This window comes from Mytilus trossulus, chromosome 14, assembly GCF_036588685.1.
Source record: "Mytilus trossulus isolate FHL-02 chromosome 14, PNRI_Mtr1.1.1.hap1, whole genome shotgun sequence".
NCBI lineage: Eukaryota > Metazoa > Mollusca > Bivalvia > Mytilida > Mytilidae > Mytilus > Mytilus trossulus.
This window is the reverse complement of record NC_086386.1, coordinates 45558703-45586591: the sequence shown is the minus strand read 5'-3', so window position 1 is coordinate 45586591 and position 27889 is coordinate 45558703. Positions and strand designations below refer to the sequence as shown.

At 30.8% G+C, this 27889-nt stretch overlaps 1 protein-coding gene across 3 annotated transcripts; it reads right to left on the bottom strand.

The window, feature by feature from the left end:
• Nucleotides 1-735: 735 nt before the first annotated feature.
• LOC134695868 (myosin-11-like) lies at nucleotides 736-27856 on the bottom strand. Of its 3 annotated transcripts, none has more exons than XM_063557329.1 (21): nucleotides 27790-27856; nucleotides 23143-23364; nucleotides 22208-22281; nucleotides 20466-20525; nucleotides 20226-20294; nucleotides 18942-19004; nucleotides 16564-16626; nucleotides 15351-15413; nucleotides 12796-12858; nucleotides 11734-11796; nucleotides 11342-11404; nucleotides 10444-10506; nucleotides 9787-9849; nucleotides 9117-9179; nucleotides 7789-7851; nucleotides 6802-6864; nucleotides 6134-6196; nucleotides 3536-3743; nucleotides 3036-3101; nucleotides 2269-2361; nucleotides 736-1434 (listed from the first exon to the last, which is right to left on the bottom strand). In XM_063557329.1, the coding sequence occupies exons 1-21, from the start codon at nucleotides 27790-27792 to the stop codon at nucleotides 1141-1143; spliced, it is 1845 nt and encodes a 614-aa protein (XP_063413399.1). In that variant the 5' UTR covers nucleotides 27793-27856; the 3' UTR covers nucleotides 736-1140. The 3 variants fall into 3 exon arrangements, with proteins under 3 accessions (XP_063413399.1, XP_063413398.1, XP_063413400.1); XM_063557328.1 differs by lacking the exon at nucleotides 27790-27856 and adding an exon at nucleotides 24688-24789; XM_063557330.1 differs by lacking the exons at nucleotides 11342-11404; nucleotides 27790-27856 and adding an exon at nucleotides 24688-24789.
• Between the last annotated feature and the right edge of the window lie 33 nt (nucleotides 27857-27889).

Sequence of the window (27889 nt, the reverse complement as noted above, 5' to 3'; positions counted from 1 at the left end):
CCAGCAGTGGCATCGACCCAGTGGTGTAAATAGTTATCAAAATGTGACAAATTATTAAAATTAGCATATGTACTTTAATAGGAAAGAACTCATCTATATTAGGGAGCTACCCTTAAACTTCAAGGGGGTAGGTTTTTTTGTCTTTTAGATCGAAATAACTACATTATTTTCTACCTACAAAGAAACTTATATGCAGGTTGAAAATTGTTAACAATAGAACAATAGTTATTGTAATTTGTGTACACAAGAGGAAGACTATGATCACTTCTTTATACTGTGTTCGTATTTAAAACTTTTTTGGAATAAAATAAATATAGTTTTAAAGAACAGTAAAATAACTTTTAAGATAAAACTAAGACACTAAGAATTTGTATAGAAAACTTCTGAAGAAGAATATTTTGACTTGAAATCACTATTTTTTAACAATTGTGGGTTTTTCAATTTACAAAGCCTACTACATATCTCATCATAAGACAAAAAATGTCAATGTTTTCTCAATTTTTCTCAATGAGTTCAATAGAAGAGTATGTTTGAAAATTAAAAGTTATGTTTTAGCAACTATTAGAAAACATATGAGTAGTCATTTTAAGTGATTAAGTGATATTATTTAATATATATTTGATGTACAAAATGTAATATGTATTTTTAACTAATCACTACCCTGAGTGATTAGTGGATTGTAACAGGGAACATCAGGAGGAGCTTGGACTCCTGAAGGATATTGTAACAAGCCAATATTTGAAATAAATATTTATTTCTGTTGTTAAAAAAATATACATATTGAATTGTAGAACACTCTGTCATGGAATCTAATAACAACATATTGACAAAAGAGAAATGCAATTTAATTTCCATTGGTATCATCGTTGTCAAACTTCAAACTGAGGTACATTTCATAGATTAAAACTACATACTAAGGTATTAAACATTACACTAACTATTGCATGTGACTTTTAAATGCATTAAAATTATCAATGATTTAGACACTTAGAATTTTCATCGTATGGATATTTTAACGGATATATGTGTTCATTTGGTACAATCAGATTTTAAAGTGGAAACATATTCCCAGAAGAATATAAAATAATACTTTGAATATTAAATCACAGATATGTATTATAGATTGTAACTTCCAGTTCACTACTTATTGCTATTATTTTCCTCTTTTGGTTGCACAACACCTTTAGATAGAATCGGACCTCCTTTATGTAAATATAAGACTGGCCAGACTAAATATTCCACGACGGTGCCTGATCTGGTATATTCCCTATATGATTGTTTATCAAACATTTGTCCAGGTTCAAAATCTATCACCATAGGCGGGGTTTGGACTGCTGCGAAGTAACAAATTTTCACACAATTTTCTATATATTGTAGACTGAAATCTTTATATTGAGCTACTAGTTTACAGGCTGATGTACTGCTAATTATTTTCTGAAAAGTAAAAAAGAAATCAATTGAAAATACCAATTAAACGTACACTGAGAACTGGTAGATTTTCTTATATAAATTAAATTCAAATCAATCTTCTCATTTTTTTAAAATCAGAAACCCACAAGAGCTTCTAAAGCTTACCTGGTATATACCTAACGCTAAATGTATGTACTGTTAAACTCTATTTAAGCTTACAATTATTCATTAGTTGGTCAATTTATGGCTTTTCTTTCCATAAACTTTTTACAGAATTTCTTATTGATTGTATTTATCAAAAATTGCAATATATTGTATTCCTAGCTGATCATGATTAAATAGAAGTAATAATAAAAAAAAAAACAAGTATAAGCTGCAAAGTTATGATAAATTTCTAGACTTTTCGAATATTTGATAGCACATTTTTGTTTTTGTAATTAAATATATGTTAATGCATAAAATGTTGCCGTGTAGATCAATGATCCGAATCTCAACAAAACAATAAAAAGACATATGAAAGACAATGTACTGTCTTCGACAATAGAAAGGTTGTTAAACTATATATTCAGCTTTAAATTCAAATGTTCCAAACTCGATTGTTAACTGTGAGGTACCGATACCGACTCTAAATCGTAACTAACAATGATTTCCAGTCTTTTCAATACTCCTTTTAAGAACTCGTTGGATCTCTATTTGTTCTGAGGCTACATTCGACAAGAAAAAAAAATCTGTCATACCATGGCACAAAAGTCATGCTCAATCGAAAAAACAATCAAACGAATTAAATATATTATGTTCAATTATCTGTTCAATTTATAACATTCAGTGAACAAATTAAATTATTTTAAACTAACTTACTTTGTATAGAAGAGGTATATAGTTAGCGGCATTCGTTTTCACTGAATCTTTTGCTGTCTTTAAGAATGGTTCAATTTCGTCATCACTGAAGCCCTAAAAAAATATTTTTAAGCCGTGTAAGCTAACAACACTAAACACAGAAAGTTATCACGCCATCAACGAGATGCATAAAATTCGTATTGACAATTGACAAGGTTAATGTGAAACCCGGTTATTACTTATTTTCAAAGTAAAAAGTTCAATCGCTGTGTCCACGTTTCAATTTTTGAAATCTACGACAAATTGTATTTTACTTTTAATCTGTGATTGTTTAAAAGCTTTGTTTACCTAACCTTTCTGCTTCTTTTTGGACCAATCTTCTTTTCTTTGAATTGCTTTATAGTGTGTAAATGAATTGTTTAAATATAAAGTTGTAGCCAGTCATATTTTATTCATATTTCGGAAAATAAGTGAGTTTTTCTTTGGGTAGATGTTCACAGCGTATTACACTCCACATTACACTGTAATGTAGAGGGTCACAGACTGCAGAATAGAATTCTAATAAGAATCCATATCTACTCTAATGTAGGTTGATGTGGATAACTAGTTTTTTTCTTCAATGTCTTAACTGTGTCTGAGGACATGTAAATCAATCAATTTATGGATAAATATTTATGAGGTATTTTGATAAATCGTCTATTAAAGACCTCCGTAGTCGTTTGATATACGATTATAAATAATACATAATTTTCATAAGATAAAAGGAAATCAGGATACGGATAACATACATTTACAAGTTGTTTATGCCCTGACAACTGTTCTTCTATATCATCTGAACATATTTTATATATTTCCTGCAAAAGAAAAAATTAATGAATATATATATATAACAGAATAAAAACCAAAGAGAACACTCATTGGTTGTTCAAATGCACTCGATCATACCATTCGTGCGCTTGCAATGTTATTTGAACTAAAAAAAATAATACAAATATGATTCAATTACCATTCAATAAACAATAAAAAAAAAATGACCCTTTTCAACACTGATTTTTACTTCGACCTGTTTAATAAAATGACTCCTATGAGTCATATGATGTTATAATACAGTATAGTATGTGAGAGAGAAAATAAAACAGAAATTTTTCAATTGTATTTTTTTAGATAGTTTCTTCTTGCAAATGTTAATTTACAATATTGTATCCGTTTATGTTCAATTATGTTGACTGCTTGTTAGATAAATAGAAAATTAATATCTTTGACATTTGTTTTTGATTAAAATTCTTACCTTTAGTATATTCAAAAGCACCGCAATTGTTTCAATTTCAGATAAATTAAGACTTTTACAATCCGATATTTCTGAATATGCATCCGTCCATTCGTTCTCATACAATTCACTAAACTGATCTCCAAGTTTCATTGGTCGATTCGGATCATTTAAGTCTGTGATTGCAGGATTGTTGTCTCGTAGCTTTGTTCCCATAATATCACTCAGTCTATAACAATGAAATTTATGCTGAATTTAGTTTTGCCTTATTTTTCCTGACCAATATTTGCAAAGTTACATATTTAAGATGATTTATAATTTCTCATAATGATATTTGTACATAATGTGATATTCAAGTAAGAAACGAAGAAAGGAGTTGAAGATATTAATGTTGCAATCGAATTCCGTACGCAGTCCACAAAACTGTACATAGATAAACTAAAGATTGACTAAAATTCGAAACCAACCATAAACCGAAGCTGAACGCTGTTTTATCAGGTGTCGTCAAAGCTTTTCGCTCTACTAGATACACGCACCAAGCTGCGTTACGTTAATATAAAAGTTGTTGAATGTTTGTGATGTCGCTTTTGAGGAAAAGAAAAAGTATCATTAGTCAAAAATTAGGAAGCGTTTGTAGATCGGTGGACCAGTGGTGTAAGTAGTTTATCAATAGCCTGTCAACTCTGCGGTCACAGTGTAAGTTGTATGCCGCAGTTGTCAGATGAGCTAGACTCCAATCTTTAATAAAATTTGACACATACGAATTTTTCAGATATTTCATTGCAAATCCTTCGGTTTACTGAAATTATCTTTATAGTCGTACGTTTTGATAATAATCGATCTTCATTATCAATTTGTCATATGCATGTAAAAATATAAAGCAGACTTAAATTGACACGCTAAGGATACCAAAGGAACATATAAGAAATTAAACAGACGATGCCATGATATAAAACCAAAAATGACTAAACGACAAACAACAGTTAACAAAACACCACATACGTAGAAAACTAAAATGTGTGGTATCCTTGTTTTAAGTTAAATTGGATAGATGCGATCGATATTGTGACCAACTTTAATTTTTATAGTGAAACAGGCAGTTAAAGGAGAATGCTAACTCTGGGTTTTTTTTCTACTCATGTAGTTCCGTTCGTATAGCATTGTAAATAATGTCGCATCAACCGAAAGGAACTTATTCACAAAAAAGGAGCACCGATGGTTCATATTCGAATGCCAATTGTGTTTTGTAATATACGTCCATCAAACGTAAACAGGCAATGATGATGATTGTGATGATATTTGATATGAAAATGAACTATGCATGTTGGTTTAAACGCTGAATTGAATGTTTACGGTCAAATTAACTCCTCATAGATACCAGGACTAAATTTAGTAAATACGCCAGACGCGCGTTTCGTTTACAAAAGACTCATCAGTGACGCTCAAATCCAAAAAAATTAAAAAGACCAAATAAAGTACGAAGTTGAAGAGCATTGAGGACCAAAAGTCCTAAAAGTTTTGCCAAATACAGCTAAGGTAATCTATGCGTTAGGTAGAAAAGCCTTAGTATTTAAAAAAAAATCAAAAATTTGTAAACAGTAAATTTATAAATATTACCATATCAATGACAATTCATGTCAGCACAAAAAAGTGCTGACTTCTGGGCTTGTGATACCCTTGGTGAAATAAATCTCCACCAGCAGTGGCATCGACCCAGTGGTTGTAAATAAACTCATCATAGATACCAGGAATAAATTTAGTATATACGCCAGAAGCGTTTTTCGTCTACATAAGACTCATCAGTGACGCTCAAATCCAAAATAGTTAAAAAGGCCAAATAAAGTACAAAGTTGAAGGGCATTGAGGATCAAAATTCCTAAAAGTTTTGCCAAATACAGCTAAGGTAATCTATGCCTGAGGTAGAAAAGCCTTAGTATTTAAAAAAAATCAAAAATTTGTAAACAGTAAACTTATAAATATTACCATATTAATGATAAATCATGTCAGCACAAAAAGTGCTGACTACTGGGCTTGTGATACCCTCGGGAAAATAAATCTCCACCAGCAGTGAGATAAGAAAGTCTTAAAACTCTAAGATCTATTCATTATTTCATTGTCATTTTATTTATCGTGATACCTTGTGCAAGATGTTTTGCTTTTAAAAAGGCATTATAGATTTACAATATGAATTATATTTAAAATTGAGAGATAAGTTCATGAACTTTATCCAGGAATATGAATTAAAAGAGTCTAGCCATTTTTTTTTTACATTTCATTACTTTTGTAAACTATATAAGAAATATACAACTTGTAGTATATTGTCTTGCTTTCATCATTTCATAAATGTTTACTTTCTTTAATTTTTGCAGCTGCCTCGTCTAGCTTTTCATAGTATGGACAAACTGGTTTAACACTAATAATATTGTTAGCTTGCAACAGTTCAACATGTGTGGACTATGTCGACTAAGTTGTTTATCTTTGTTTGTTCGTCTGTTTTTCTTCTCATGTTGGTTGTTGGTTAAGTTGTTTTTTTTCTGTCTAAAGTTTTAGTGATTTTCCTTTTAATCTGTGTCTCAAAAATAATTCAAAGGGAATTTTAAGACTACCTGTTACACCCACCTTGTTAAAGCATCCGACTTTTCCTGAGACAGCACACGTACACTTTGTTCAGCTTCTGTTATTCTGAAATATTGTATCATGAAACGTCTATCATAAGAAGTCGTGTGAACACTGTATATTAATCAAAAGTGCATTTTCATGGATAAACGCATACTATGTTAATGCATTTATGCATTATATTGTGAATGGATTGTTTTATGGATTGTTGGCGTCATGGTCAATTTACGTCGCATAACTTTCGTGTTTGAAAAGGAGACAGCAGTGACAAATTACTTAATTGTCGTATAGCATCATTACCAGACCTAAAATACTCGCCTATATATACTATTGCTACCTTTCTTATCTTTTTCTTAAAGGGAAGAAAATTACTTTATCGATCTTTGGAATGTTTGGTATCCCTATATCCCCAAATCTAGAGTAGATAGTATCATACTTTCTATGTAGTGCAGCTTTGATTGTTGAAAAACATTGATGTTAATACTTCAGAATTTTATTTCGTGCAACACTTGATAGACCTTGCAATATTACATTGTATGTAAAGAAACAATTGTGGCATCCATTACAGTGAATCGTAGGGAAAATAAAAGACACGGTGCTATATTGTATATTTACAAAACAAAATCCGTTATGTCAATATATGTAATAAACATATTTATATTTAATATTACCTTTCCAATGCATTTGTATGCTCTCTCTGAAGGTATGCATTTGCATCCATGTATTGTTTAAGTCTAAAAGAGATATGAAATTATTTATATCATAAGGGCACGACTTGTTGATTTTCGAGGGTTCTGTTTGTCTGATTTTGAAAATGAATAGTCTGGCCTTTTACAAGGCGTAAAATAGATAGACATGAATAAAACAGGATGGAAATGTTATCCTTCAAACACAAATGCAGGAAATGATTATGTTTGAGAAATGAATTATCGACAAGAATATCAAATGTTCTTCCCCTAATGCCAAATGTTCTACTTTTTTAAAAATTTTGTTTAGTAATTAATTGAAACTCTCATGGTTTTTTTTTTTATTTGTACACGTATTGTGATTGTCTCGTTTTTAGAGGTTTTTTTTTTTTTAAATGTCAGACTTTCATGAAATATGTTGGAAAATTATTAACCACATTTTTGTGGAAGTCGTTTTCTACTTTTATTTTTAGAAAGAAAAGTGTAAAAGAAATTCAGATTAACAAATTGTTTCGAATAATGAAGAAGTAATATTAAAAAAAATAAAGCTCTCCACAAACAAGGATAAACTATACTTACGAAATACATCTAAATAAATTGGGCATTAGCTGACAAAGAAAGATGTGGCACAACTTTTTTGGAAATACAGTTTGCAATTTACTTTAACCTTGTTATGGATTTTAACTTCTAACTGTTTGATTTGAGCACACTCGTGTATCATGTTGTGACAGATGCATGGCACATACAGCCTTCTAAATTGTAAGCTTGGTATCTTTGATTTTTTTCTATAATCTTGTTGTATTTATTTTGATACATTGGTTATTTTTCTATAAATACAACAGTTAATTGTGCCGTTAGTTTTGAACTTCGATATCGCATGATGATAAATGGTTATGTAAAATACTACTTCCAGACTGATCTGGCATTTAACACAGCGGTGAAGCGTTTTACTATCTACATTAAGTAACATACTTTTTCAAAGCATCTTCCTTGTCTGATTCTGTAGATTTCAATTTATGTTCGGAATCTTTGACTCTATTAATGAATAAATGAAAGTTATTGTTATACTTTTACTATTATCAAACAAGTGTTTGCATCAAAGAAATCATTTTAATCCTTGAATGAATTTGAATTTCGGATTTTGTATAAGTCTGTTTGAAAGAAAAATTGAGTATAAATCTTAAGTGCAAATATATTTTGGGTTGAAATGTGTCATGCTTTTAAACACAATAAAGTTCAAAACACCTTTTAGGATTTTTAGATGTAATTTTTAAAAGGCCATAGAACGATATATAGGGTGTCTAATTCACTAGCAACTGTGTTTTTTATACAAATTTCACAACAAAAACGTGTTCATCCGATGTACAAAAATCCTTGCTGTATGGATTTAAAAGTTTTACATCAGTGAATGAAAGATCATTCACAAAATATTCATCAAGTAACAATTGTGATAGCCTTCGACTTACACCACAACACTGACACAAAACTGATTATAAACTAATGTTCATCTACCTTTGTGCCAAAGTATTAGATTAAGATGACACAATTTTCCCGCTGTTCATATCTCAAAAATCGATTGAGAGCAAACCAAGGTGTAAAACAAAACGTGATTTGATTTGCATGATTGCACAAGAGCGAGACGATAAACGTCAAGATGATAAGATCTCATGTTATGCTTGCATCACTAGTCTCAATTTAATATGACATTTGTTATCCATTCGTTTGATTTTTGATTTTGCCTTTTGATTTTGGACTTTCCTTTTTGAATTTTCCTCGGAGTTCAGTATTTTTGTGTTTTTACTTTTTTTTTCAAATCGACGCTCAGTTAAAAATTCACCATCCAGAATAGGAATAACGAAGCAAATAGTAAGCTCACAGATTAGATTACTACGTATTCTCTTGTATCTAAAGATCTAAAAACTCCATAACATTGAGTAAATTTATCAATATAAAAACTGTAAACCCCATTTAATCAGTTAGAGGGATGATACGGCGAAGAAAAGGGTAGTAGTTGACAATAATCAAGTTTGAAGTCGTCCATAGAATTAGAGAACTTCGTAAATGAGTTTTGCTTTTTGTCCTTGAAGAAGTTTTTGTTGGACATCTGCATCAAATGAGTACAAAATAACACGTACGATTGCATAATTTGTAGGCATAGTAGCCATCGTAATGCCGGTTGTCAGTTGATATATCAAATCACTAATCTAAAAAAATATGTTGTCGATCAACTTGTCCCGCTTTTGGTGTATGTGTCACTCTTTTTATTATCTAATATACACATACTTTGGAAGTTTAATTACCTTTTTAACGCTAAAGTCTTCTCTTTTTCGATTGAATTCAGTTTTGCCTCACATTCTTTTATTCTATCAAAAACAAAAGTATAAGAAGTATATTGTTAAAAACAAATATAAACATTAATATCACTTTAATATATATGTAATATGAAAAGTAAAATAACAAAAATACCGAATCGTAAGATACTATTCAAATCGGAAAGTCCCTTACTAAATGGCAAAAGCAAAAGCTTAAACACATCGAACGGATGGAAAACAATATCGTAAGTACTAAATTTGATAAAACATGTTAAGTTGACATCGAATACTAAAATAATATATATTAAACAAACCATTACTTAAAAGAAAGAACCGCGTTTACATGACAAGCACCGATGAATTTTTTTAACTGCTATAATGACAAAATAAATGTTGACATTACATCTTTAAAAAATGATTTTTGTGTATGAATTTTATTTCCAAAGAGCATATCATATGTTAGAAACGATAGTTGTCATGATCTTAGTGGATCTTAAAGATTTGATATGATACTTATTATGTTAAATTTCATGGACTCCGACATATATATATATATTAGATGCATCCGAAGCGCTTTTCTGGGTTTAACTTCATTAGAAACACTCAAAGCTCCAGATATGTAAATCAGTTTTTGTTTGAATGATCCTTAACTTCATACCTTTTTAAAGCATTCTCTTTGTCAGAGTCTGTAGCTTTCAATTTCTGTTCGAAATCTTTTAATCTGTTATAGACAAATGTCAATAATTATAAGAATTAAATATATATAAAACAACTTTCCCCCCAAAAAGAAACAGCGTTTACATGACTCGCACATAAGCACATGGTGTATCTGTCTATGAGTATAAGATATCACAGAGGGATGAAAGATACCAGAGGGACAGTCAAACTCATACATCGAAAATAAATTTACAACGCTAAAAATAAAAAAGACAAATAATAGTACAGAAGACACACCATAGAAAACTAAAGACTAAGCAACACGAACCCCACAAAAAACTGGAGGTGATCGCAGGTGCTCCAAAAGGCTAAACATATCCTGCTCCACATGAAACAAAAGGTGGCAATCAAATACAAAGTCGGTCAAAAACAGCCTGTACTATGATCAAAATGAAAAGGAGGTTAACATAAGCATGGTGATACGTTTTTGGATTTATTTTCTCGAAACCATTCATTTCCGGTATGTGTTATACAATTAAATTTAATATATATTTGTTAATTAATAGGGATGCAAAACAATTTTCAACTTTATGTCATTTGGTGTTCAAAACCGCTGTGAACAATTGTTCACTCTAGCTATCTGTAATTAGTTACATACTTTTTCAAAACATCTTCTTTGGCTGATTCACTAGCTTTCAATTTCGTTTCAACATCTTTGACTCTGTTAATGGATTGATTGGATATGATATTATAATTCTTGCTTTAAAATAAATTCTAAAACTTGAAAACAACACAACTCAACCAGACAATTATGTCAGTACCGAATTTCTGGTTACTGGGCGGTTGATACCCTAGCTTTGTTACTTGCATTCAAACATCAGAGGTATTGACCTATTGGTAGTACTTTTATTGAACATATTCGCATTTCGACAATTACTGTCTCTTCAGTTGTGTTCTAGGGGCAAAATTCGGCAAAGTATAAGCTTTAAGTATAAAACGTAAAGTTTGTGACTTTCGTTTGATGTGTTTAAGAGTTCGGTACTTGTAATGTAACTTTGAACCCGTTAAGATACAACATAACAACTCTTTATTTATTTTGAAAGGTAATCATCAACTTGATAAAAAGATATGATGATCAAAATGTCTTCAATCAATAACAAATACACGTAGATTTCGGTTTTTTTGAATAAATGACCGATATATTTTTTTAACAATCACTTATTCTTTACATCCATAAATGGCTGAAAATTTATTCTCGTGACACAAATGCTGATCTACTAGTATCATGTTAAGTTCAACAGTGCTTTCAAATTGTTTTCACTTACTCACAAAAATAGATAAACAACACATGTGCCCTATGTTATATGTCAGAAAGAAATTTGTTTGGCCAGATTGTACAAATATTCTCTTTTTGAAATGACTTTAATATATTTCTTTTTTAAAGTTGAGTATGGCTATATATATTAGTCAAGATTAAGCTTTTTTTATTTTTTAAAAACAGCTTTATCAAGTTGAGCATGAAGCGGTAAATGCTGTAACTGTTTTACATAACATTCTTTTTCAGAGCATCTTCTTTGTCTGTTTCTGTGGCTTTCAACTTCTGTTCAACATCTTTCACTCTGTTAATGAATTTATTTCAGAGAATATTTCTATAATTATATTTATTAAACAAACAAAATCCTAATATAAACCGTTATACTCCTACATCTGTGTTGGTTACCAAATTAGACAACATACCAAGCCAGAATTATAATTCATAAAGTTTGAAATGTATCATACGTGTAACCTTCATCAAGTTAATGAAACTATTTTGTTTTTTGGAAGTTTGAGTGGTTATTGGATATATTATCATATTTACTATATGTTATTTGAGGTATATCTACTAGTAATCTGGAAAATGCCTTTTACGATGTTTCCTTCTTATTTTCAAATGATTTGTATAAACTACCTTTTTACAGCTAAAACCTTCTCTTTCTCTGTCGATTTCATGTTAGCCTCAAGTTCCTTTATTCTACAAAAAAAAACAGTATATAAAAAGCAAATCAGAACAAACCTACTATAATTAATAAATCTTTACTTAAAATCTTTCAATGCAAACACATCGGCAGTGCCGTGTACATCGAAAAGCAACCACGCAACAAAATTATAACACAATAGACATTAAGAGCTCTCTATGGTTAATACCTCTTTGATTGATAATTTAGTCTAAAATGCATGATTTTTTTAAGTAGTTGTTAGTGACTTTGAACTATCTGTCGGTTAACTTTCAGATCTATATTAGTGTCTTTTTGTTGTTGGGATTTACAAGTACACGGTCACGTCCTCTTGTGTTTTTGTCCATCTAATGAGTTAAGCTTTTTTTCAACTGATCTTTATAGTTCGTTCTTATGTTGTATTGTTTTTATACCGCTGTCCTATGTTAGTGGAGGGTTAGGATCCCACTCTCATGTTTAATCCAACCACATTCTGTGTGTATGTGCCTTTCCATAGTCAGCAGCCTGTACTTCAGTGGTTGTCGTTTGTTAATGTGTTACATATTTTTTTTTTCGTTCATATTCATTTTACATAAATTAGGCCGTTTATATCATGCAGTTTTCGGAAATATGGTAAAATGAAGGACTATAAGAACACGTGTATGAAGGTAAATCCAAGCATATACACCCAATGATCTTTTCTATCCTCTTTAGATATTTCTATATCAAGACTGTAAATATATAAAAACAAATGTGTTATTTATGCCAAATTAGGCAACTGTCCATCCAAGTCACAATTTGTAAAAGTTTGCATTCTCTATTTCATAACAGGTCAACGTACGGTCTTCAACACGAAACCATGGATCTAATTTTATTCAATTTTATGGACAACATTAATAATCCGGTGGATTTTATACTACAAATTAAAGAGATATATGGTGGTTCATAGTGAGGTAAATGCTACTTCCAGTTTAATTTGATCTGGGGTTCGCACATCTGTGAGGCAGTGTTTATTCTAACCATCGTAAGCAACATACTTTTTCAATGCATCTCCTTTGTCTGATTCTGCAGCTTTCAATTTCTGTTCGAATTCTGTGACTCTATTAATGAATTGATTAAATGGAATAGTATGATAATATTTATTAAAAATCAATAAGCCAAAAAAAAACATAATATTCTTCCCTTCAATGCTGTTGATTTAATTTGCTTCTCTTTTTTTTACAAACCTGTCAGAATTTAGACAAAATATTAGCTAAAAGTATAATTCTTTGTTATGTATAATACGTGATTATCTCGTCATTTAAAGAAACAACTTCTTGATTTTGAAATGTGATTCTTTCCATTGAAAACGTAAAATAGGTGTCAAATGAACAAGCAAAAAACCCAATATGCTGTTCATATCCAACTAAGTTAGACATCACGTGACTTTTGTGACGTATAATAGCCGCCATTTTGTATTATATTTCCCCATATAAAATGCATATATGCTTCAATAAAGTTTAATTTTCTCATAAACCTGATCCGTTTTCTTACTTTTGCAAATCAATCCTTGATATTCAAACATATTTCTATCAAACAATGTTGGTCCTAACAGTTTAATTTTTGATTAATTTCGGTCAAATCGACATCTTAAAACATGCACTTTTTCTCGTCATTTCTCCGTTGACTCAATGCTAAATTATCGATACCCATGTCTACTTTTACAACAAATAAAGAAATTCTGTAAATAAAACACAAACTTTGCAAATCGATCAAGTATATTCAAACATATAGCTGGCGATAAATACTACTTAAAACAGTTTAATTTCAGGACAAATTCGGTCAAACATCGATTTAAAAAAGGGAATTTTCCGAGATTTTTCAAAATGGCGGCTGATGTATCATATGGAAATGTTGCATCAAATCAATGATTTCTATAGTAAGACTTTCCTAGATTATATCTAATTTTTCATAAAGAATCTCTGATGTTTCTGTTATTTTCCTTTAGTGATATTTCGATATCATTGATTTCAAAATTTCTCAATAAAAAAAATATTTTAAGTGTGACATAGGAACATTTATTTTGACAGATATTTATCCAGTCGATACTATTACCAGAAAATAGTTTACAATATCTATAATAAAAAAGAATCTCTTGGGTTTTTTTTAAATGTTTTTAAAATGTTTTTTAAGTTTTCTGTATATTTTTTTTCTTCTTTAGAAATATATATTCAACATTCCTTTTAGAAAAAAAAATCATCCTAAGAGAAAAAAACGATGTCCAATTATAATAGATAAATATTCTATACCTTTACATTCCTTGACCGAACAGGTGAAATCTAACTTCGGTTAAATGTTACATCATAATATAGTGTCAGGTAGACGTGCAAACCAAAAGCAACCAGGTGACATTCAACATCCTGTCAGTGTGTATACATGTATTGCCAGAGTTTAGATTTTGCCATGTGATTATGGACTTTCCAAATTGATTTTCCTCTGAGTTCAGTATTTTTGTGATTTTACTTTTTTTTTTGGGATATACAAAAGTTTTCATAAATGTACAAATAAATATATTCTCCTTCCCGTGTCAAATCAGAAGAAGTATGGTTCATAATAAACTTTAGGAGAATATTAATATTATGAAAATTTCTTTAAATAAAATTTTTTTTGCTTAAAAGGCATTCAAATATTTATATGTTTCTATAATTATTTCAAAGAAATATCCTGATTCAAATTTTAATTTAAATGAATTTCGATCATTGACTATATGATTTTATTGTTATTTTTTTTTTAATTCAATCGATATAAAGCTAAATCTAGGCAATGAATCGATATAAAGTTTAAATTGTGTTAAACAAAGAGTTATTGTTTACATTCCAGCAGAGACGTATGATACGATTGATCTGGTTTTAACAATATTGATTGTTACTGTATACCCTATAATATCTATCGACAGAGTTATCGGTCCTGAATAGGACTGATATAGTTGGGTATGTAAAAAAATCTAATCATCAAAATATAAATTTAGAATCGGTGTACTAAAATAACATTGGAGTTTGTTCAAATGCCTTGTTCTTTGTGCGTTTAACATCTATTAATTATAGACAATTTGGTAAAGTGTCCATAAAGAACTGACACGAAATCTTAATCACATGACAAATATTACAGTCAACGACGAACACTGCAATTCTGGCCAACAATGACAATATAATTTTTTGCTGGCATAAAAAATTTGAAAACAATTTGTGATCAATGTACTAAATCCGGAAAATGACAGTTGTTATCAGTGTTTCTGTTGTTACATTGTTTTCTCCTATAGTTAATGTGTTTATCTCAGTTTTAGTTTGTAACCCGTATTTGTTTTCTCTTAATCGATATATGACTTTCGATCAGCGGTATACTGCTGTTGCCTTTTTAAAACAAGTCAAACTTTAATTAAACAAAGGTTTTTGTGTAATAATCGGGGAAGTAGCTTTTTCCAATGTTTCTGAAAAAAATCATTATAACGTTTATAAAATATTACCTCATGCCTGTATTGAAATGTTGGAATTCAAAATAATAATAATCTTGCAACCAATTGTGAAACTTTTCTAATTTAACTTGTAAACATTACCTTTTTAAGACTGCATTCTTCTCTTTGTCTGTCGAATTCAGTTGTGTCTCAATTTCTTTTACTCTTTAAAACAATTTGTATGGGATGTATGTTTTGATAATTTACAATTTAACCAATTTTAATATTCTCAATATGGATTTATCATATCTTGTAAGGTTAAAATGATGTGTAAAGAGACTATTATTCACAAACCATACAGCCTGGTTAAATTTAACTTTTTTTTAAATCACGCCGAGTCTCAAAACCTAAACTAGTCATGAATATTAAACGTGAGAATATCAAATTCCTTGTTTATAAGATTGTCAAGTGATATATAACAACGAATAATCAATCGTATGAATATTTGAATATTTGATACCGATTTTATGGTGGATACGTTTTATAAAACCTTATGAAAATAAGGAGGTATGGTATGATTGTCAATGAAACAACTACACAAAAGAGTCAAAATATTGTTGACGTGAACAATTAACTTATCATTACTAATGGATATAAGTATTTTTAGACAAAAGTAATGTATAAATCGACGTATTTAGATAATTTGATACGTCATTAGTTTAATGAATATGTGGTATGAGTGACAATGAGACAACTGTTCATCCAAGTTACAATTTATAAAAGTAAACCATTATACAATGTAGGTCAAGGTATGACCTTCAAAACAGAGCCTTGGCTTACACCGAGCACCAAGCTGTAAAGGGCTCCAAAAGTACTAGTGTATGAATTACATTTGATTTTGATTTCTTCATATTGACACAATCGAAAGACTTTATCAAACTTAAGCACAATAATCACTTTCAGTTTTTGTTGGTGTTCTTATTTCTCTTCGATGTTCTATGTAGTGTATTATGAACTTTTTGTTCTTTCGTCGGTTTTTTTTGTCAAAGCCTGATACTTTATCTTAGATTTGGGAGTTTCTTATATCATCTTTATATCCTCCGACTGTTTTACAAGCATTCGCAAAAAGACTAAATCATATCCTTTCAAATTATTTTTTCTTCAGTGAATCTACATACTTTGTTTTGTTCGCTTAAAAAAATTTAAAACCTTAACCTTTTCCTCTTGCTGCTTTTCAATTAAAGTTTCACAACTATGACCAAATATCGAAATTGACATTTTTTAGAATAAATAAATAAACATGTCAAAATTAAATTCTTAGACAGCCATACATCGACATAATTTATTGAACATTGTAGGTATATATATCATGTACCTGGTCAACGCACTATTCTTCTGTGACTCCAAAGTTTTAAGTACTTCATCGTGTGGTGTAATTCTGAAAATATAAGTTTCATACCGAGTTTTAATTAGATACCGCTTGATAACTTCTAGAATTTAATTCAATATAATAAAAAACGAGCCTTTGGTCGGTTAATAACTTTAATCGAAATTGAATAACGAGAGTGGATATTGAAAGGTATCAAATTCTCATTTTGATATTTTAACAATATAATTATGTTTTACCGTTCATCACTTGCCGATGAGGAAAACAGTTAGGACACGAACTTCTAAAATTAGTGTGACATTAAAAACAGATTTCAACACATTTAGCCATATTCCTGTTTTGTTTTTGAAATATTTTTGAGGGATGAAATACAAAATGCTTGACAGCTTGGTCTAGTGACTTATATATAGTGGTAGTTTGGCTCTCAATAATGACGACTTCAGTATGTATACTAAAGAAATGTATCCTGTTGAACTCACTTTAAATAAAGCTAAAACTAACAATGACCACTGCCCTTTCTTCTATATTGATATATATATCATTAATGGAAAGCTAAATACTAAAATTTATGATTAAAGAGATGATATCTCATTTCCTATCGTTAATTATCCATTTTCAGATGGTGACGTTCGCTTGTCGCCATCTTACGGTGTTTATATATCTCAACTTGTACGATTCGCTCGTGTATGTAACAATGTTTAAGATTTTAACCAGAAAAATTTATGTATTACTGAAAAATTATAACACCACGGTTTCGATATCACAAACTAGTCAAAACATTTACTAAATTTTATCATCGGTATAAGGACGTCATTCGTAAATATAGCTCAACATGCAAACTTCTTATACGCTCAGGTATTTCACATCCAATATTTTATGGAATATTCTTTTATAAAGCACAAAAATGTCAGTATTCACCTCAGAAGCTAACAAAACCTTAAATTGACTTATTAAGAATGGATATAGTTATGATTCTGTTTTCAGGTCATTAAAGATTTCATATGTTGGCGTTAATATTGATTCACTTATAAGGTCTTTGCATCGGAACTAAACGCATTATTTAAAAAAAACGTTGTTGGCATGACACGGATTGTGTTCACCTCATGTATGTTATGATCGTATGATACTAAACCCCTCACGGAAAGGAGTGTGCCTGATATTCATATGATGAATACATAATCCTTCAATGAGTTTAATTGAAGTCTGGAGTTGGCATGTCAGCTAACTGCTAGTAGTCTGATGTTATTTATGTATAATTATCATTTTGGTTATTTTCTTTGATATATCTTCTGACATCATACTCGGACTTCTCTTGAACTGAATTTTAATGTGCGTTTTGTTGTGCGTTTACTTTTTTGCATTGGCTAAAGGTATAGGGGGAGGGTTGAGCTTTCATAAACATGTTTAACCCCGCTGCTATTTTGCGTCTGTCCCAAGTCAGGAGCCTCTGGCCTTTGTTAGTTTTGAAGTTGTATTATTTTTAACTTTAGTGTCTTGTGTACAATTTGGAGTTTAGTATGGCGTTCACTATCACTGAACTAGTATATATATTTGTTTAGGGGCCATCTGAAGGACGCCTCCGGATGCGAGAATTTCTCGCTGCATTGAAGACCTGTTGATGATCTTCTGCTGTTGTCTGCTCTATGGTCTGGTTGTCGTCTTTTTGACACATTCCCCATTTCCATTCTTATTTTTTATCATGCATAATTTCCATTAAAAATAAGCAAACCAAGTGAATGATGGATAAAAAAAAAACTAATCATGAACATATATAATTAGGAATGGTTTTTAAGTTCATGTTTTTCTTGCAAAATACAGCAACCCTTTAAGATTTTGTACATCTGTAATGTTATAATTTTCTTCTCGGTCTTTTTTTAAATACTTTTTAAACTTAAAGAATTATCTTTAATTTTCATGGTGTTTGCTTTTAGATGCAGAACATGAGAAATATATATTTCGTTGATTAAATATAAGCTAAAAACTCAGCCATGAATGGAAATCTGTTTTTTTTATATACCAGACGTGTAAACAAATACTTAGCACCCGTCTCAGTGATCAATTATAAGCTCGTTCTTTTAAAGAATTGTTTATCATCCAAGTAGACTCATTAATATATTTCCCGAACAAATATCTTTATAAAAAATAACTACTCATTCTGATTTCGAAACTGCGATCGCAAGCATTATATTTCCTGTTGTAAAATGACGTTGCCATTTTTCTCTTTTCTTTTTTCTTTTTTGTTTTACTCTTTTTATAAGCTTTTGATTTTGTCATTTGATTAGGGACTTTCTGTTTTGAGATTTTCCCTGGAGTAAGCTATATTTGCTACTTTACTTTTTCACAACAGCATGACTAACAAGACTAACCTTTTTAATGTTGTCTTTTCTTCTTTCTCAACTAGATTCAGATTTCCATTCGACTCGCTTGTGCTTAGAAATAAAAATATCTTGAATGTTTTACATATTTTTAAATAAATAGAGATGGCATTCGACTCAGATTTTTTTTCCTATATACCTTTACACAAAGGTATTTAGGGGAAAATTCCTCTTGAATATGTCACATTGAAACGCTTTAAAATAGGTGACTATACGGATGGCGTTACTATCATAAAAACATAAAAGTCAATAAAGTCTTCGTCCGTCGTTTTTAATGTTGATCGAACCACATTTTCCCTCTTTTAACACTTTGGTATTTCACGTTTCCAACACAACACACAAAACACAACTAATATGGTAAAAAAACATTTGTGTACATGAAAAGTAAACAGTTTTAGAATATAAATCACATGAAAAAGGTGGGATAAGAGAATCCCAAGGGCAACATTATTAATCGAGTATAAATGTGCAATTCCTCCCCGTCCCTCACACACACACACCTTAAGTGTATTCAAGAAATATTCAATAAATATGGTTTTATAAATGCAAATTTTCTAGAGGCCATTATCCCTTCAAAAACTTGTAAGGTCCATAGCAATTTTCGTAGGCCTTGTCTCGATAATCATGTGTGCCATTTAAAGTGTCTACTAATTAAAACATTTTATGAAATAATAACAAAACTCAGAAAATTAAACATCATGTCAGAATTTGGATATAATGCTAAGCCGTCGTCTTTGGCTGTTTTGGTAAAAACAAAAAGCAATTTGCCAATCATTGGTCTCTTGCCAGATTTTACGTTCAACGGATTTTAAGATACAAGACGATGCATTCATTGTACATTATTCCCTACTTTTAGTAAATGGTGGACATATTAGATTGAAACCTATTTCATCCTAAATGTTTAAACAAGTTATTCAAAGGGGTGATTTTAATGAGCGGTTTCATATTGTTTCTATAAACCTTCAACAAACGAATAAAAAGTTAAGTTTGAAGTTTACTTGGATTACCAATTATGATAGTTTTATGCTGTCGCAACGACAAATAGTACTCGGTGATTCTTTTATAAAACAATTTAATAAATGATATGTTGCTTTCAGAGAACCACAGACAAGAATTCATTGGTATGTTTCATTCAATCATTTCTTAATGAGGAAGGTGAAAAAATTTTGCTAAGACAATTGAAACATATCCGAGGCAACTACATTACTAATATTTCTAATATTATTTGTACAAATATTCCATTATTTCTTAATCAAAATTCTTTAATTAGTATACCTTTTAGGGAGTAGTCTGTTTCTTTGTCCATGTTTTTTCTTCTTCTGTGAATTTTTCTGAGACTCCGAACTATAAACACATATGTAATGTTGATAAATAAGTTATATATTGAATATGTTATCTGTTTTAGTTATTATTTAGAATGTAAATATTGTAATAGTAGAAAGTTAAATCTGCAATTAGTTTGAGTTGCTGCATGATTGAATATTCAAAGTTGAGTGTATTATTTTGAACATGTACCTGGTCTTGACAACTGCATTTTCTTCTTGAGTTTCCTTTTTTTCTTCTTTTTTATTACGTCTACAAAGCAGAAAGTATCAAGTGTATCGCAAATCTTTCAATTCGATTATTTAAAAAGTAATACACTCTGTAACTCTTTTTAACTAAGCTAGGGCTTCCGCATAGAAGTAGTAATACACCAAACTTCCAAATTAAATATAACATATGTTTGGCTTTCATCCATCAATTCATTTTATATTGTCTATGCATCTTCGGTAGTTTAACACATGGTCAGTATAACAGAACTATACTGACTCGGAAGTATTCTGACTTTTGCAAATGACACATGAAACATCTAAATCAAATAATTCATCTTCATACCAGGTTTGATTGAAATAAGGTTTACAGTTCAAAAGTAATTAGCAAGACACACGTTTTTGTATCATAAGGATCCAAGGACAAAGTCAATGCTAGAGTTACAGGACTTTGCTATATTTCACACCTTAAGCCCATGGTGCAACACTATACCAAGGTTGAATAACCTCAGTTTTAAGGCACAGACGTTATGCGCCGCGCAAAAAGAGAGACTGACAAAAGATGGATATGAACAGACAGACGGTTATGATGATTCATATATACATGTATACTTTATTTTTCTCGAGGTTTCGGGGGTGGGGTTATAACACATAAGACCGCATTCACTTGTTGTTTAAATGAGATTTTTCTCATCGCTCAACACAATTCTTGGGATTTTTCTTTTAAGAATAGTTCGTCATTGTAAAAGAGTTTCAAGACTCATATTAATTGTTCATTTTAACTAACACTGACATGTATTCGTTAAGTGCATGTTTACCTGCTTTTACTTATATGTCTATAAATTTAGTTCAGCAATATTAATTGATATTTTGTATTATTATACTTCACGTTAAAATGTCATATTTTGATTGGCTAAGACGAGGGTGTCAATTTACTCTATCACATGGATGAGCGGGTGACAATTTTTTTCAATGTTACCCTCTCGTCTAGACCAATCAGAAATCGACAATTCAAGGAACAATGAATTGAATTTACATCAAGGAATTAAATACAATGCTTAAGTTCTACGTTTTGGCTCAGATTTTATTATCGACTGTTACTAGTAAAATAAATAGAATAAAACATCTTGCTTTACTTTTGTTGTTTTTTCAAATGCCCGTAACGTTGTTATGAACGTGACGTCATAGAAAATACTTTTAAAATAAAAGTAATCTGTAAAAAACCAATAATGATAGGACATTCAGTATAATAAATTAAATAACACATAGCTGAGAGGGTGATAGAGCAGATTGGAACCCCTCGAAAAGGCATTGTCAACCTTGGCTTCGCCGCGGTTGACAATGTTTTCTCGTGGTATCAATCTGCTCTATCACCCTCTCAGTTATGTGTTATTTATATAGTGTGTCTTTTTTCTATGTTGTGATGTTACACTTTTATTTCAGGTTAGGGTGAAGGTTATCTGTTTAAACGTTTAAACATGCTGCATCTGTTTGCACCTGTCCTCAGTCAGGAACCTGTTGTTCAGATGGAAAGTTGTCTCATTGGCACTCATACCACATCTCCTTATATCTAATTAGACATATGTTTAAGTGTGTGCTTATTCGGAATGTGTTGGCGTTCGTCGAAACTCACCTGTCAGATAGTTTTCACAAATTATACTACAAGTTATAACTTTATGTTCTTATATATCTACAGTACCAAAAATCTTAACTCTATTTTTTTTTTACCTTAAACTAGTACTGAACATCGTTGTAAATTTTCCACAAATAGCACAAAAATTGGTCCAAATACAAATCATAATCTAAAATGAAAAACGTTATTGGTATTATGTGATTGAAACAGCTGCTCATATTAACAAGCGAACTTCGTGCATCATTTCTTTATGATCTGAACAAGTCAAATTGAAAGTGTGTCTATTTGTTTTGTTATTATTTGTATTTTTGTCATAACATTGTTTTCTGTTCAAAAAAATAGACGTTTGTGTTTGAAATGTTCCTCATAATATCACAAATATACCTTTTAATGCTAAAATTCTGATAATTTAAGGTGTTGATTCTATATATTTTACACTGGGTTCATATCGCCTTTTAGTCCCTGGGGTATTGTTAGCTCAGTAATCAATGCTTTGTAACCAACATGTTTTATTACATACCTTTATTAAATTTCGGATGCTAATTCAAATTATCTAGAAATTCAATTTTCAACTTACCTTATCAATGTTGACCTCAAGGTAACTCATGCTATTTATGTATGTCCCTATATATCTAGTGGTTATATAGCTCAACAAGTGTTTAGCTATTTTTACATTCTTGGCTTTCAAATTTTTTACAACAGATGTTGACTCAACATTTTCAACAAAATATTGTCTGCAAAGTAACAGTATGAATTCCGCATAAAACATTAAGGCGACATTTGTGTACCTTTGTTATGCATATGAATGCTTATAACAGTGGAGTTGTTCGATTAGATGTTTGTCTTGGAAAACAGAAATAAGTTCTATACTTGGTTTTTAAGAAGGTATTAACATTTCCGTTAAATCTAGTAACTATCCAGAGATGAGTTGCACATACTTATAGACAGACGAAAGAACAAAAAAACAACTAAATCGGACACCATATAAAAGTTACCGATTCATCATTTTTCCATACTTGATGTTACTTACCATATATGCAATTTTAAAAGGCATCATCGGCATCGTACAAAATAAAAATTCACACATTCCTTTAAATCGTCTAAAGCATGTAGTAAGAAAGGTTACATTTTCGTTTTCATTTTGCTCTTCCTTTTGGTTCTTTTGTTCTGCTTCGTCAGACTTTTCTTTGTTTCCATGCTGATTGTTGTCATGTTTTGGTCGTTTCTTCGTTGTAGTGTTGCCTCCCTTTCTCTGAAAATTTATAAATCTAGATTGGATAAGTTGTTACAACTAATCTGAAATTATGAAAAACTAGATGGTTTTTGTTAGTTGAAGTTGGTGTTAATTCAGCTTTAAATAACTGCAAGCACTCTTATATAATGGTAATTTACGTCTTGACTGAGTTTAATTTTTTGGTTTACTTTTTTTGCTCAATATCGATCTATTGGGATTAGTCATTTGACTATTTTATTTATTATGTCTGTTTAGTTCACGCATCGTTGTAAATATAACGGGACTTGACGAGACTGTCATTAAAAGTAGAGGTTTAGCGCTATAAAACCAGGTTTAATTCATATATTTCTAAATTTGAAAATGCCTGTACCAAGTCAGGAATATGACAGTTCTTGTTCTTACCTTTTTGATGCGTTTTATCATTTGATTTTACCATGTGATTATGAACTTTCCGATTAGATTTTCCTCTAGTTTAGTATTACAACTTGTCCTTATTTGTACTTTTTTTTTTGGGGGGGGGGGGGGGGGGTTTGACTGCAAATGCATTTTATATATGAACTGTTGAATTCAAAAGGTTACAACGATGACACCTAATAATTGTTAGTTTTACATTTTAAACTATATGGATCCATGATTTAGTGGTATTTTAATTAATGTCGACATGGATATTATTTGTACAGTTAGATAAAAACACCATATTCACGACCTTCATACATCCATTGATTGGTTGGTCATTAAGACATTAACGCATTCGAGGGACATCTTCGATAAAAAAAAAATGCTTGGAATATCTATGCTTAAGAATCTGACAAGTGTGTTCGCTACAGGTCTCTTGTAATACATTTCCATCGTAACAATATATAGTACAGAGAAGCTTTAATTATTTTCGCGTGACATATAGCTGCCCTACGTATGCTTGTTGTTTGTGCAGATGAACCCTAAAACCATTCAAGGACTATGTATCGTCTGCAGTTCTTAAGTATTATCTGTGTTAAATATATACCTAACACGATTCAGAGTTTGCCATGTGCTGGCATGGAATCGCTAGCTTATTATTAATATATTCCATTCATAGATTACCGTCTAGAAATCCTTTCTACTAGTTTTATTGTGGTTTCTTTGACCTATACCCTTTGTCTTGTTTCGCTACCAATGTCTAGTATATTATACTGGATACCTTTAATATTTGCGAGTGTTCAATGTACACAAACCTCTTACTTTAACTTATGATTTGTTTTGTGACGTGATATTCACTGAGGACATTTACTACACAATACAAAGTAAAGTCGATAAATAACATTACTTCACCAATTAAAGCCTTATAATAAAGATTATAAATACCTTTCCCATCTTTTAACTTTCCTTTCGAACTCTTCGATTTTACATCCGTGTTGCTTAATAATCTTTGACACGTAGATTATTTATTTTTAAATCCAGATCAATAGACCACTTTCGAGTTCATCCGTCACCGGCAAAAACTCGTCAATTATACACGCCTTTATGACGTCATTTACCAGATAGAGGGGCTCGCCTGTATCCCTGCACTATTTACGTTCATCAAGCGTCTTAGTGATCGTCTTTGTGCAGGATAAACTAGAAATAATGGTTGCTCTGTAGGTACTTACTGACATTTCCCTAATGGCAGCAGTGTTGATTGTCAATTTTGAGAATTCAATTTGCCGAATAATTCGTACAATATAGAATTATAGTTTTCCAACCACTCGCTCAACATTGGAAGGAAGTGACGACGCCCCTAAACGCACAAATGACGATGATAAAGGCGCGTATAATTGACGAGTTTTTTCCGGTGACGGATGAACTCGAAAGTTGTCTATTATACATTATTGTGAATAGATATACACTAGTTTCGGTTCTTTTTATCATGTATAACACTTAAATTGCTGATTTTGTTGATAAACTGTCTTTATATATCAATAACATCAACACAGTCAGTGAAATAATTTAAAAGATCTATAGGTGCTCTGGTAAATGATATACACACTTTCATTTTCATTTAAATTTTATCATGAAAGTATTTTCAATATGTGTATTATGAAAGTAGAATAATATTCAAATTACTTTATATTCAATCAATATAGGTGTACTTAGTCAAATCTTGTGGTAGAATGCTCCGAGGGCGGGACTCTGATGGGCGGGACAACATTGATTAAATCTTCTGTAAGACGTGTTAAAGAATTAGAAATAAGTATTTGTATAGTTACTTATTTATTCGTTCTAGTGAATTCATATGTTCGTTTTCATATCACATTACAACTAGTATGTCATGCGTGTAATACTTGCTGTTGGACATTAATCATCAATAACACTTCTTGTGTTGTAAAAAAATTAAGAATGGTAAAAATAAAAGGTAATCAAAGTAAGGAAATATCAAGGGACAATCAAAATTATAAATAAAAGAGGGGTTAGAATTTATTGTAGGCGGTGGTGTATTTTAAAAGCATACAATTAGCAAACATGAAGTGAAATGAGCAAACTTTCAAAGATTGAAAGATTAGTACTCATATTTTCTGCCTGGAATTTTTTTTAACGGTTTTTTTATGCATCCTCAAAACCCCTCCTCATAAGTCAACTGTAAAAGGCCCAAAATAACTCATACGAGGAAATAAACGGCATAATATATTTCAAATTAATAAATGAAAAAATAAATACGAGGGACATGAACTAACGAAACCTTCTGATATTCCGGTTTCAGAAAAGAAACAGGTATATAAGATTGATTTATTATTGGTTACTAAACGTCCAGTGGCAAATACTTTGAGGATATACAATAGGTAGGTCTTGTAGTAAAGGATATCTGAAATGAAGATCGGAGAAATTTTAACTGCCACTGAAAAATGAGGGTATATAGAATAAGGACGAATATTTTACCTCGCAACAGTTATCCTACGAACCCCTCGACGAGTTTCATGTTTTAATGTGCAGAGAACTCGGCACTCACTATACAAGAGAGATTAGATTTATGTTGTATACATTATAACCGGACGTGGCTGTAAACTTGTACATCCCGCACAGCATAACGTACGCCTGACTTTAGCGCTAACTCAACTTCTTTTCCATGCATTTAAACGTAGAACAGATGACATGTTATAAGTTACCAATACTTAATATAGATCAGTATTCTTCTCGGATGTATTCATTTATCAGTTATGTATGTTTTATGTATTTATTTATGATATATTGTATTTGCAAATATATTTTACTTGTGCTGATGAACATCATTTGCTCAAAGTAATACAGAATTGAATTGAACTGCCGTTACGACGAAGACCAAAGGGAACATATTAATATTCCCCTGTCACAATTTGTGCCAAAGGGGGGGGGGGGGGGGGGGGGGGGAAATAAGAATGTGGCGAAGTTTATTATGCATGCTTCAAATTAGCTTTTAATACATACAACAGTAACTCCAGAATCTGTTTTTATGCATTTAAAGTTAATAATGTTCTAGATACTAAACCAAACTCTATATACTAAACGACTTATTGGTGTATCATCCGTGACCCAAAAGCATATATTTTTCATATTTACATTTTCAAATTGAAATAGTGACTTATAGTCTGAATGCAAAACAAATCTTAATGCCAGATCATGGAAAACGAGTAAATTTTCAAGGTTCTGAACTATTTTTCAATAGAATTTTCATATACTTAGCAATGGACAGATACATTTGTACTACATGCGTTTGTGGAAATGACACCCCTTTTTTATTTTTCTTTTTTTTTTATATAATTTATTTGAAAATATTTTTTTTTTCATATTTCAACTTATATTAACTTAGTTTCACTTATTTAAGGTGTTTAAAATCTTTTCAATGTGATTTAACAATATTAGTAAAAAAAAACTGTTCCCTCTATCCGAAAGTTGATATAAGTTGAACTATAAAAAAGTTTAAAAAAAAAAATGTAAAAACCAAATTTTAAAAAAGGGGGTCCACTCCAAAAATGCCTTAATACCGCTGCTTTTGTATTGTCAGTCTCCGATGATAACATTTAGAAGTCACTAAGATAATAAGTGTCCAAGTCTCTAGGTACAGTATACCTTAGAATTAAGTTTTGCTACTCTTTAGTTTTTGATCCCATTCGGTCATATAACTGAGAAAGTAATTCGATCTGCATCTCAGTCTTTCAAAATATGGTTCTGGGGTTAACCAGTGAAGTTTAACCAAGAAAATCGCCTTATTCATACGGCGCTTTTAGTTTCCTTGTCGGATTCTTTGTTTTGCAAACATGATGGAATTATCATACTTGCCTTTAGTTGATCGTTTACTCACTAACACCAGGGTGTTGTCAGTCACCGTTTAAGTCATGCTCACGCTATTTCAAAACAGCTAAAATGTATGATAAACTTATCTTTCACTGGATTTCTACTTTAAAATAATGAAGATATCAAACAATGTACACTAACTTCAATTGAATTCGCACTCACCATATTTCAATCCAAAAGGTGTACTCGATACAATCACACTTCTAATATCTGAACATACATAACAAACGGACAAATATGGCTGTATTTACATGCCAAAAAT

Excerpts from the sequence above, each read along its gene's own strand:
- LOC134695868 (XM_063557328.1), bottom strand. Across the intron at positions 9,180-9,786 it reads AAAGAGAATGCTTTAAAAAG|AATAAAAGAATGTGAGGCAA; the intron begins GTATGAAGTTAA and ends TGTTTTTGATAG. Across the intron at positions 2,362-3,035 it reads GGCATAAACAACTTGTAAAT|GGCTTCAGTGATGACGAAAT; the intron begins GTATGTTATCCG and ends ATATTTTTTTAG.